This window comes from Polypterus senegalus, chromosome 6, assembly GCF_016835505.1.
Source record: "Polypterus senegalus isolate Bchr_013 chromosome 6, ASM1683550v1, whole genome shotgun sequence".
NCBI lineage: Eukaryota > Metazoa > Chordata > Cladistia > Polypteriformes > Polypteridae > Polypterus > Polypterus senegalus.
The window spans coordinates 136,290,463-136,303,090 of record NC_053159.1 but is presented as its reverse complement, the minus strand read 5'-3'; the positions used below and the strand labels follow the sequence as shown (position 1 = coordinate 136,303,090).

Sequence of the window (12,628 nt, the reverse complement as noted above, 5' to 3'; positions counted from 1 at the left end):
CTGGCTCCGCCTGTATATATATATATATATATTATATTATATATATATGTGGCCGTCTGTCGCTCCGGTCTCTTCATTCCCTTCCTTGCTTTGCCACGGTATTCACATCTCCCTGTTGATAACTGCAGCCTTTTATTTAATCCACGGCTTTCCCGCCGTTTTATTGTTCGTTTATTACGATTATAGTTATTGTGTAGGTATTTTAGACTTACTATACATTGTTCAGGTTTCCATTTTCTTTATTGTTCCAACCGTACCCCCATTTACATGTCTATCGAGGTGATCACCATCGATCAAAGAACTGTCACTTACCGAGTGGTTTCCATGCCCGGAGATGGTGCCTGTTTTTTCCATTTTCTGTGTTACATATTGCACAGCCATATCAGGCTCACTCTGATATCCAGAGGAACACTGTGTCTAATGTAAAAATGACTGGGACAGGTTCAAGGTGTGGACTGACGACGGTACAGGAGATAATTATACTACACAGAAGCACTATAAGAGTGAAATGCTTAAGCCATTCACCTATGGTTGAGTTGATGGCTGCCGCTGAATTGTTCGGTTGTCGCTTTCAAGTGTACCAAACTGGCCAAATATTTTACATCTTTGGACAACTGCCAATGCCTCTTAAACATCTTCGATACACAGGTGACGATTTGATAAAAATTTTAAGGCAGTACTTTGCCGCTGCGAAGTGCGGGTATTTTTCAAGTACTCAATAAAATAAACAATTACTACAATCTTTCACTGAATTTCAATCCACTGCTGTTAAATACTAACACCAGCCAAAATAAAACTAAAATACTGCAATGACACACAAACGAATGTCCCTACTAAAACTCTAAGACCATAAAATGCCTTAGTCTATTGTTGCATAACATTTACTGTTCATAGCTTTCACTAAAAACATTACAAATTGTTTTAAACAAAGTAAAAACCTTAATTTCAGACCCAGTTAAGGCATAAACAAATTAAATCGCCATTGAAAGCTACATTTAATATTACTGATGTTACATCTAACCTATCCTCCCTAAAGTGGTATTTTTATAATTTAAATGCAGACCACTTCTGTGATGTGCTTATTTTTCACTAACAATATAAAATTTTACACTTGTTTACTAGTGACATTAAAAGAAAATTTCCTTAAAACACTTAAACTGATAAAACCTGTATAAAAACATGGAACCACAATACACAATCCAAAAAACAAAGTAATTTGGTAATGCTTTTCAATTGAAGATTTTGAAATTTGAAAAGTTTTTGCAGAGCGTAGTGTTCAAAGTATCTCAGTTAAAATGGAGCTGTCTCAACAAATTATCACAAAAAATACGTTTCTCAGATTTCAACAAAATCAGTCATCTAAGGGCTGAGATTGTTTCATGCAGAACGATGGACAGACCTAACGACAAATAGTACATTAAGTCAACATAAAAGCAGTACCGCTTTTTGCTTGCTACATATAAAATGTTGTATGTTTCAAAAAGTGAAAGCTCAGTGATGCATTGATTCAGCTTAATAAATACTAATGAAATTACTAATTTCTGAAAATGCCATAATTTGCATATTGAGAAGAAACATGTCTTTGCAACTCCCTTGCTCATTTTGTAAAAATAAAACACTGTCTCAGGAAATGGCTCTCTTTTCAACCTGACTGAACTTTTAAGTTCTAACTTGGTATTTAAGTTCTAACTTGGTAATTAAAAGTGTGTACAGGGAAAGGCGAGCAGCTATGTGATTATTAATCTAGTCTAGTCTTTTCTTTTCAGTTAGTCAAAGACTCACGAGGTGCTTAACAATGAATTAACAATAAACTTTAAAATTAAACTGCAGAGGCACAAATTCACTTTGACACAGTTGTTATTCTACATACTAACTAAGGCTGGGCGATATATTTTCATATAAGATATAGGATGAGACAATAATGTTGAGATCGAGTCTATGTTGCGTTAAAATTATTCTCGTACAGGTGGCAGTTTGTCTTTTTGTTCTCCCAGTTTGTCCCTTGCACAACTTCACCCTACTCCAACTCTTTCTCTCTCTAAACACAACTCACCCCTCCCCCACCACTTCACTCGGTAAGTCCTGCAGACAGCAACAGGAAGGAGACAGATAAAGACACAAGGAAGCTATCGAAGAGCTGGTTGGTAAAAATAAAAACAATGGCTCAATTATTTGGAGATGATTCGGGTTCAAAGTGTCAGGTGAGCAGCAGAATAATGCAGAAAACAAGTCCTGACAAAAGCTTTGAGCACTACTAATCTTTTCCATCATTTACAACAGCGCCATAAAGTGCAGTAAGAACAGTGTGTGAAAATGCATGCTGCAGCCCAGACCATGAAGCCTTCCCAGTCTCAATCCCAGAAAAAAAAACACATTACAAAACTTTTATACCTGTGCCTTAATTAAAGTGAGAGAAAAAGTGAGAAGTGGGGCAACATTACTAAAGCAGTGGCTTATTATATCGCCAATTCAACCCCCTTCTCCTAGGGCTGAATATTTTTCAAAAAAACTCAGGTTTCTAAAAAGCACACAAAGCAATAGTTTCTTACATATATTATGTTTCTTACATATATATTATTAAGTTGCTGAATACAGTGTGCTGTCGATGCGTGTTAATAGATCTGGCAGTGGCTGGGCACATCAGCTGGGGATTGAATACCTGGTGCCAGTACCTCACTTTCATTTCAGATCTCGATCTCTACATCACTTGCACCAAATCATAGTCCAATAATTTCAATTCAAAATAAAATATACACTAAATGTCATCCTACTGAGTATTTTGTTTTGTACATTTGCTTTGCTCTCACTCGCCCGATGTCGATGCCATTCTAGACGATGTTTACTCTATGCTACTCACACACACGCTGGGATTCAACATCAAGTCAACGAGTTTAACAGTCCTCCAAGCAAAGAGGGTCTACCTATAACATAATGGTGAGTTTTATCAACATTTGTAGCCTTTTTTCAACCATCTGCCTGACCTAAAATAGTTAAGTAAAAAGTTTTATAGAACCACTTAGAGTTAGATATGCCTATTGACCACATGATGATCTATTTGAAAAATGTAGGCTGATACAGCTAACACCTATGAAATTGAAACTTTGTCACATAAATGATCAGCCATATTGGATGGAGTGTGTGTGTGCATGCTCGTATTAGACTCAGGATTGTGACACTGAATGAGACCCCCAGCTGAGAAGAGACAGGAAAGGGAAGGGGAAGACTGTGCTGTGTACAGCGCGTGGCCACACCTGTCACACATTATGCAAAACAGGTGATGCCTTGGCACCACACAACACTGCGTGGAGCTGCGTGAAGGTTTTTATGGCAGCTGGAGCACTAATTCTGTCAACAGTCCCAGTTTTCCTTGCAAGTTGAAGGGCCACTTGCAGGGCCGGATGCAGGTTAATGTCATACCCAGGACGAAGCAATTGCGGTTAAGGGTCTTGCTCATGAACCCAAAGTAGTGTTCTGAAAGTTTTGGGATTCGAACAAGTGACTGCCAGCAAATCCTTACTACCAGAGCCACCACTCCACATAAGAGGAGACAGGGATGCATTTTAAATTCAGAAGTGTTTGTGATTGAAAAGGTCTAAAAATATACGTTTCACTCATTTGCTGGTGATTTTACCAAAATGGTTTAACTAAAACCATTTGTAGGTTACATATTACACAACACAATTTACACAAGTATTTAACTCTTATAAATCCCTACTAAACACAGATGGATGTTAATTTGCCTTTGAGTGATCTGCCTCTTTACATAAAAATGAATGCGATTTTAAAAGTTATTACTTTGTGTGTTACAGGACATGGTATGGATGATGCCCGCATTGTCCAAGCCATTTCTCTGTGTAAGAAAGTTGTCACTTGTTTTGCCAGTTGTTACACGTTTTGTTATTTGCACAAAGTCGTAGATGTTTGTACAGGAGTACACATAGGAGGAAGCACTTTGGTAAAGAAAGAAATCTCTACTTCAGTGGAAACCCACTTTTTAAAAACCAAATTGGCCTTTGTTACTTTTGCTCTGTATTTTTTCTGTTTACATTTTCTTAACTGCACAGCTGTGAGTCTTTTGTTATGCAGGAACAGAACATTAATTTTATTCAAGGAGTATTATTATCTAATATATGCCAATAGTTTATTTTTGAGCCATTTCTCATGTTCATGTACAGCTGTATGTTAATAAATGTGCCTTTGTGACATTTGAGACGTGGCATTGACTCAGAACAGTCTTTTTGTTATTACATTATGGGAAGAAAAAATATTGAGATATATGTCGCATATCGCCTTTCAGCTAAAAAAGAGATCACTTTTGATCCATATCGCCCAGCTCTAATACTAACCATGTTTTTCAGTACAAAAATATTACAGAACAATCTAAATTTGACAACATAAAACACCCACGATTTTTCTGTTTCTGTATAAAGGTCTGTTTGATGGACCTGGAAAAGAAAATTAAAGCGGATTATATCAACTGTGCTACACCACACTGACTTAATATTTAAGTATAATTTTTGAAAATGATCAAACACCATATAAAAAAAAAAAAATACAAAAAAACACACATGGCTTATGTAAAAGTGGAAACAGTACATGGCTGTATTTCTTTTGCTGAACTAAAACAGTTTCAAACCACTTCCAATGTAATAAGCAGGACAAAAGTCATTAAGATCCCTATCAATTCATAGCTAAATAGTTTTATGAGTAATGGCCAATGGACAAATGTATAAATTATCAACAACTGAGCATAACTCTGACCTCTATTGTTTGCTTATAGCACATCATATTTGTGAATACTGTTAAAAATAAATATCTAAGTATATTCAAATGTAGTTTAAAAATTCTAGGTGCTACATATACATATGTACGTTACACAATTTTTATATATTAATTGTCTAACCTTTTCTAAGGGTATATAACACAAATTGACTATGATTGCACTGTTGTTTGAAAGGTGCATGTGACATTTCAAACTAATAACGCGTAAAAAACAGTGTTTCACCCAAAGAAAAAGTCTCTGTAGGAACAAAGCGACATGATCAAAGAAAAAGTGGGGCTGGCAATATCTGTATTACAGGTAGTGCAATGTAGGAAACCCTGACAAAAATCATTTGTTGCTGCTCAAACATGTTAAACTCAGTCATTAATATAATTCCCCATATTTATTTTTGCTCCTAAATGCAGGCTCACACCCTTTTGCCTCCGCCATTTACAGATGCAGCAAAAAAAATATATAAATACATATGCAGGCAGTCCCTGGGTTATGTACGAAATATGGACTGTACATTTGTACTTAAGTTGAATTTGTATTCAAGTCGGAACAGGTACATTATTTTAATAAATGCTAGTGTTGACAGACTGTAACCAAGTGCTCTGCCAATGAATTTCACTTCTCTCTGACCTTTTTATTATTTCTAATTTATTTTCAATGGTGATGGTTTTTCTCTTCTTTACTGTATCACCAGCACTTGCATCAGATTTGTGTTTCAGAGACATTCCTGAAGGGTGAAGACAAAAGGTTAACATGAGCCCCTCTGCACAGCACTGTACACGCTATCACAGCAGGAAGTCACCTGTAGTCAACACGTCTGATGTACTGACAAGAGACAACTTCCTGCTATGTACGTAACAGTACAAGCAGGCTTGCTATTGAGAATGAATGGGTGCGGCGATTCACCGCCCGCCCACCACAGTCACCTCCACTACAGAATGCTGCCTGTAGCGTCCGCCCACTGAGAACGAACACAGTGTGGCCAAAGGCGGGTAGTGAATCACCCACCACCGCTCCCATTCAACAGGCAGCCACCTGAGTCACACTACAATGCTACCCCCCGCCGCCCCATTCACCCTCAATGGCCTCCATTCAGTCACAACCGGGTCAGCGCTTGCAGCATCACCAGCTGCCCACAGAGAACAAATGGGGCAAACGTGTGGTGGGACAGCAGTGAAATGCACCCCTCTGCTCCATCCAGCCTGCGTCCAGTTGGGAGCAATAGCAGCGGCGGCATGGTGGGCAGGCAGTGAACCGCCCCATCAAGCCTCTGTCCTGCACACGAGTGATAGCTGTGGCCCCGGTAAGTAACCGCTAGCAGCTGGGAGCCGCCCGAAGAACACTACACTGCGCGAGCATTGAAATCACCAACCCCCGCCTGGAGCATCCCCAGGCCGAAGATGAAGGAGTGGCAGTTACTGAGGCGCATGCGTCGCAGCTGCAGCCCCATTCGTAAGTTGGATGTCCGTAACTTGGGGACTACCTGTATTAATGATGCATTGTTTCAGGTAATGTGTGTAAATCAGCAGCCGACTAAAATGTTGACTACCTGCAGAACTGTATGTTGTGTGAGACTGAATATTTTGATAAAGGTGAAAGTGTAGAAATAAAAAGAAAATTAGAAATTACCGCAGCATTACATAGGTTGTCAACAGTAATGATACTGATACTGTTCTATTAGATTTGAATATCAGTTTTTTGGTTTCTAAAAAAAGCTTTAAAGAAATGCATTAAAATTATACAAGGTGGTCCAGATCTAATTAGGCAGATCCAGATCATATGGATGACTTTGATTTATGCGGGGACGATTCCACTTCGGCGCAAATACAATTCTTCATGTCGTCAGTTCGCACACTTCTCGATGGTCCGGGATTTTTCGGGTGATTTTCTATGTAATAAACCTAAGTTATAGCATAATGAAAATTGCATAATTAGATCTGGACCACCTGATACTTAGATATCTGATCTAACAGCAGAAATATACAGTGGATGCAAAAATGTTCAAAAGATTTTATTGATCATCAACCAAATAATAGAGTGGGCAAGGCAAATGATCTAGACGACCTCAATTATATTACAAATATTGGTGGTGTCCAGATATGTCTTTTGCTTAAAATATTAAGATGGAAGTGTACTGTGAACTATCCTGTGACGATATGTGAACCAAGCCTGTCACTGTAGTTTTCCTTTTTTGGTTTTCTGCAGGCCACCTGATCAAAGTAATCTGTAACCTCCTATGATGCTGATAATACAACTACCAATGAGATGCACTTCAACAAATTAACTAGTATGATGTATGTATATCACATTTATAGTTTGCAGAATGCCCAGACATCCGATTTAGAAAACTTACACACATTTAAAAATAGTCTCAAAATATGCATAAGCACAATTCCAGGCAAACATCGCAATTTATAAAAGAAAATGTAATGGGAGAATGCATGTATATGTATGGCAGCTCTGACCTATCTGTATGCAGCATCCCAAAGAAGCTGGAAGTAACACTGCCCTTGATTAATTAGGGGAAATGCCATCAAACCAACTAAATGATGGCTATTGTGTATAAAAATTCATACCACTCAGCTGCTAAAATGTGCATTATGTGACAAGCATATTATACCCCGTTAGGTTGTACAGACTATTTTAGATTCCTTGTAAAAGGGCCAATACTGAGTGTTTGCACTGAAGAACTTTTTAATTTTTTTTTGTCTATTTATATAGGTTACTTTTTGTGACTTCTTTGAAGAAACTGGCCTACAGGTCAGGAATATATTAGACAAGTGTTACTCTATCATGCTTGCCAAGCTGGAAGTCATTAACTGACCACAGGGGAGATATGCAGTTTTCATATAGTGGGGTTGTATATTCATTAAACATGTTTTTACAAACAAAGACATTTTGCAACAGTGTACAGTTCTACTAAAATGATCAGCACATTTTAGTGCACTCATATTGCAATTTTGGCATTTAACGAGAATGATGGCTCTGTATGTGGTGTTGCTGGTTTGTTGGTAATATAGCTGGCTGAACCCCCAGTTTTTCAAATGGCTTACAATATTCATTTAAACAATCTTATCAATACCAAGTGTCGAGTGATAGTGATCTGACCGCTCAGATGCTGGTGTGTTACCCCAAGAACACAGAGAAAAAGCTCTATAATGTTGTGCATCTTACACACACCGTTACAAAGTGCACCAAGATATTATTGAATGCAGGCAATGGGGTCTTGATGGATCAGGAGGGAGGCTGCTCTATGGTCAATGAAATGTTGCAACATTGTCATAGCATACATATGAGGTTGATTAGCATGCTCCATATATTGCTGTTTAAACAAGGCAACCAAAGCAGAGATCGAGGCACATTCACATACACACGTTTACAAGATGACTGTGATGTATAAAGGTTGTGTAAAGAAATGTATGTACACCAAGTTTTATAAACTGATTTTTTGGCATACGCATTTTACTGTTTTTTGCTTACATATATATTTACACTTAAATCCATTCAAAGTTTATAATTGAGACCCCTGGTCTGTCTTTTAACCTCAGAACCTTGAGATTTATTTTCTCTACCCTCCCGACAGCTGGAGTTTTTGCTTCCCTATTTTCCTGTGTAATCTGGAATTGTGACTTTTACTATTTTACTTAGTAGAGTCTTACAAACTGGACATATCAAACAGTAAATTAAATTGTGTCAAGTAAATTAAATTTTCCTCCCATTTTTAGTAATGGCCTTGTATCTTTCATTTTATTCATTTATTTTCTTCGTAATTACAAGATGTTTAACTTCTTGCAAACTTTGAGCTACACTTTCATGCAAAGAATGTATTAAAATCATGGCAGACATTTGTTTGTTTCAAGAATTTGTTGCTTAGCATAATTTCCAATTTAAAAAATAATTCTACCTGCAATGTAGAGCAGCAATCACAGGGGGACCACAGCAAAGGAGAAACAAAAGCCTTAAAATTTAATATGTTGTCTACTACTGCAGAATACTGAAACATATCTTTGGAATTGTACACATATTGGAAAAGAACAAATCCATATTGTTCTGTCAAGAAATAGAACTTATCGCAGCTGCCTCCATTTTTAAAGACTTTTGTCTTTCCTTTGTATTATTCACGTTATTACGTTTTTCTCTGAGTTGACCTTTCACATCCAGGGATATGACTTTTGTAATGTTTCATAAATGTACACTTTCAATTGTACTGTAATAAATGTTTGAGTGCTCAGGCCTTTTTTTCCCTGGTGAAATATTTGTATTTCTAAGGTGTGAGACACAATAGCTCTTATTTTATGCCAGTAATATGACTGACTGTGACAATGAAGAAACAGTGTTGTTGCAGAGTTTTATCTTCATGATTCAGAATATTATGATGTAGAGCTACAAAAAGACTGAAGACTATGGAAAAAAAAGATATGATTGAAGAGTCAAAATGAGGAAAAGTGCACAGTGTGAAGACAAGACTCAAACAAGTGAAAATTGGTGGTGCACCTGAAGAATATATGAAGACCTAGGGAGGACAAATGCCTCTTCTGCAGAGAGTAATTCTTAATGTACGCAGCACTGGAAAAAATCATGTATGAATTCAGCAGGACTACAATACATGCTACTGATGTCAACGGATTTCCACCCATCATAAATTACTGAAAACATTTCCATTTTCTGAAACTAAACTGGAAGAAGCAAGCTTTATTTTGAGTAAGTTTAATGTTTTGTTAACTATACTAACAGCAAATGTCTTAGCAGTGCTGTTTTAGACGTTCTGCATTATAAATTGCGGATTTTGCACAGATGTTTCAGCTTCGTCAATTAGTGTATTTATAGTGTACATACATGTTAGTGCAAATGAGGGACCTTTCATTTTTGGGCGTAAACATTTCTGTCAAAAGCCAGCATTATGCTAATCAGCTACACTGATGTGCTTTACCTATCTCGTGCTATTCTACTGATGTGGTTTCAATTTACTCAATTGCTTCAGTCAGACTGGCTATTGTCAATGGGGAAAACCCTACCCATGCCAGTGAAGGTGAATATAACTTTTCTGTTAGGAAGGATAGTACCAGAAATTAATTTCTCACAACTTTGTTTTGTCATGCCTCAGAAATGCACAAGATTTTTTTTTTTAATCAAAATGTTTGCCTGGTTAACGTGGATTTTTTTTTGCCAAATTTTAAAGCCTTCATTTAATATTTGTTCTAGTGCGATAAAAACTGCCGTTGTAAGGCTAGCAGATGAGGAGGTATTTTTACATTTAGCATTTTATAGATTTCATTTTTAAAATGACAAAGTAAAACAACATACAAGGGAAACCATTTTTTTCTCATTTTCAAGTGCCATTTTATAAATAATGCCAACATTAACTGTTAATTCAAATATTTGCTACATGAAAAGGTATTAACAAATACTTGTGCTGAAGTTCTGTGGATGCACAGCTATCCTTTTCCAAAAAACACTTTGGATATCTTGAGAAAACAAGGTTTTAGGAAAACAACTCAAAACATTTGGTTTAATTTTACCATAGACATACTAGTCAGAATTACCCCAATACTTCTAGAAGATGCAAAAAAAGATTTAAAAAAGTAATGTCTAACTGTACTTTAGATGCAGGATTTCTACAGACCGTTTGTCAGATGAAACTTCTTTATTTAAATCAGTTTACAGCGACAGGTTAAGAACTTGACTACTAATTAATTGCTTGCTCTGAAAATAACATCACGTATGTACCCGCCTTAGCCTTTTTCTTAAGACTATTTTTGAATTGTTGAATACAACCAAAATTCCTACTTATAACAATATATGTTCATGAACGATGTCACTGTGTTTATTTGACATACTACACGAAAACTACACGCAGTAACAATTTAAAATGACAACCCTCTCCATCAACCACGTTTCAAATTCGTTTAATCAAATATAGTGCAATCACCATTTCCAAATAAAGCAAATTACATGTTATGTTAACTACCATTCTGTTGTCTATATGACACAACCCTAAAGCTTTTGACGGGAAACGCAAAACGTGGAATTTCAATCCCTAACACAAATTTACCGCTGGACACAGAATGAAACTTACAATGTATCTGTATATGCAGTAGACATTTACAGGTTTACAAAAACTACCTCAAAATAAATTCAGCATAAAAAGCATTACATTCTGCTCTGTAGATAAAGTTCTTTTCACAACATGTATTTAGTCCCGTTTCACTATAACCTCACCTCAAAAAATATCTGGACTGAAAAGTAAATTGTCACTTGACCTAAAAACAAACATGCAATGGAAGTTAACGGCAAATTTACTGTTCACCGATTAATACTGTTAATATGAAAAAAATATTCTAAAGCTGTTGCGTTGCAGATGGTCATTGATCGAATAATATGTCAATAGGCATGTAATCAGCCTTTGAGTAGCCATTATTAGAAGTCGACACGTAAACAAAAGATTTGTATGACTTTATAAATAAAGCAGTGGTACTTCCAAAATTAATTTAGTAAAGCACACCACCATTCGTCATTCCCCATCTATGAAAAACGTAGGTTATGAATTCGAGGTAAACTTAATATTGCTGCTTAATTTCAATAAGGGCGACAACTTATTGGTAAAGCAGACATGATGGATCGGCAACGAGGTCTTTTTTTTTTTAATAAAATGAAACATACAATAGTAGGGCCGACAGTCTTTCAGTGGAAACATTCCCACATGCTGCCCTCTTAACTCAAGTGGGAACACAAGCCATTGGACTTGTAGGTTAACCGCAGATTGTGTAAAAAGGAACAGCTTCTGTTAACGCTGAAGTTGGAGAGGCAAACCTGACAATGCCGACTGGGCCCAAGACAAGTTTCTGCACAACAGCAAAATATTTTATCAGATTGTTTGCTTTTTAACCCGATGCTGGTAATCCCAGATGAAAACATGGCGGACAGGAAATCACAAACCTAATGAAACCGGCGATCACGCGACCCCGCAGCCCAGGCCTAGTCCTGTCACTACATGCTAAAATGCAGTGCACTCCCCCTCCCCACCAGTCAGTCGGTCGGTCAGTCAACTGCTAACTGTTGAAGTTTTTCCTTCCTCCTAGAGTTCCGTGCTGATGCGCAACGGTTTGTCCCATAAAAAAACGCTTTTAATTTCATCCCGCACCTTCTTAACTTACTTAGCTTCCATGGCCTGTAAACACGACTCAGAAATTGGGGAAAAAACAAACAAAAAATGCTGAGTTCAGCAAACAAGGTCAGTTTCCATACTCTTCCCCCAAAACTCGGCCACCTCTCTTACTCTCCTCCCACTCAGGTCCGGAATTTTTCTTGATAAAAATTAAGAGAAACGTATCGAATCCCCTCTACCCATTCCCTATAGTCGCCGACCTGTTTTCTTCTTCGACGTTTTCGAAGGCTGGCCCTGTTCGTGATTCTGCTCATGTTTCACCACTGTCGGCGGACAGTTGGGGTTCCCTGCCTCGTCTGCATGGCGGTGGTGATGTGCCCGCACACAGGGCTGCTCCTCCATCGAGCGAGAGGGAAGAGTGTTGCCAGAGAAAGGGGGCGTGGCACGCGTACGCATGCGTGCGCACGGCAAAGGCATATTGACCAATAGATACACCCGATGGCTTGCAACGTCATGGCGTCACAGACTACGCTAGAAGGGAGGAGTCATAAATAGACTTGGGAGTAGTTGGGCATTCCACCTATTTACCTTCATTTTAAGGACAGATATACGTGCATGGATCTGTTTGGTTTCGTTGGTTTTGAGTGCATATCGTGTGCTTTGTTCTCGAGCCTAGCTGCATTGTCTGATATCCGCGAGCCTGAACTGGATCAAGTGGGTTAGAGAACGTTGTAATATGTATTGTTATA

General features: G+C 37.7%; 1 protein-coding gene across 1 annotated transcript in view; it reads right to left on the bottom strand.

Moving 5' to 3' along the window:
* nufip2 (nuclear FMR1 interacting protein 2) overlaps nt 1–12,318 on the bottom strand; it is a 57,765-nt gene extending 45,447 nt beyond the window's left edge. Inside the window, exon 1 of the mRNA XM_039757288.1 lies at nt 12,140–12,318. Coding sequence (XP_039613222.1) covers nt 12,140–12,281 — 142 coding nt within the window. The 5' untranslated portion in view covers nt 12,282–12,318. The remainder of the gene's footprint in view (nt 1–12,139) is intronic.
* Between the last annotated feature and the right edge of the window lie 310 nt (nt 12,319–12,628).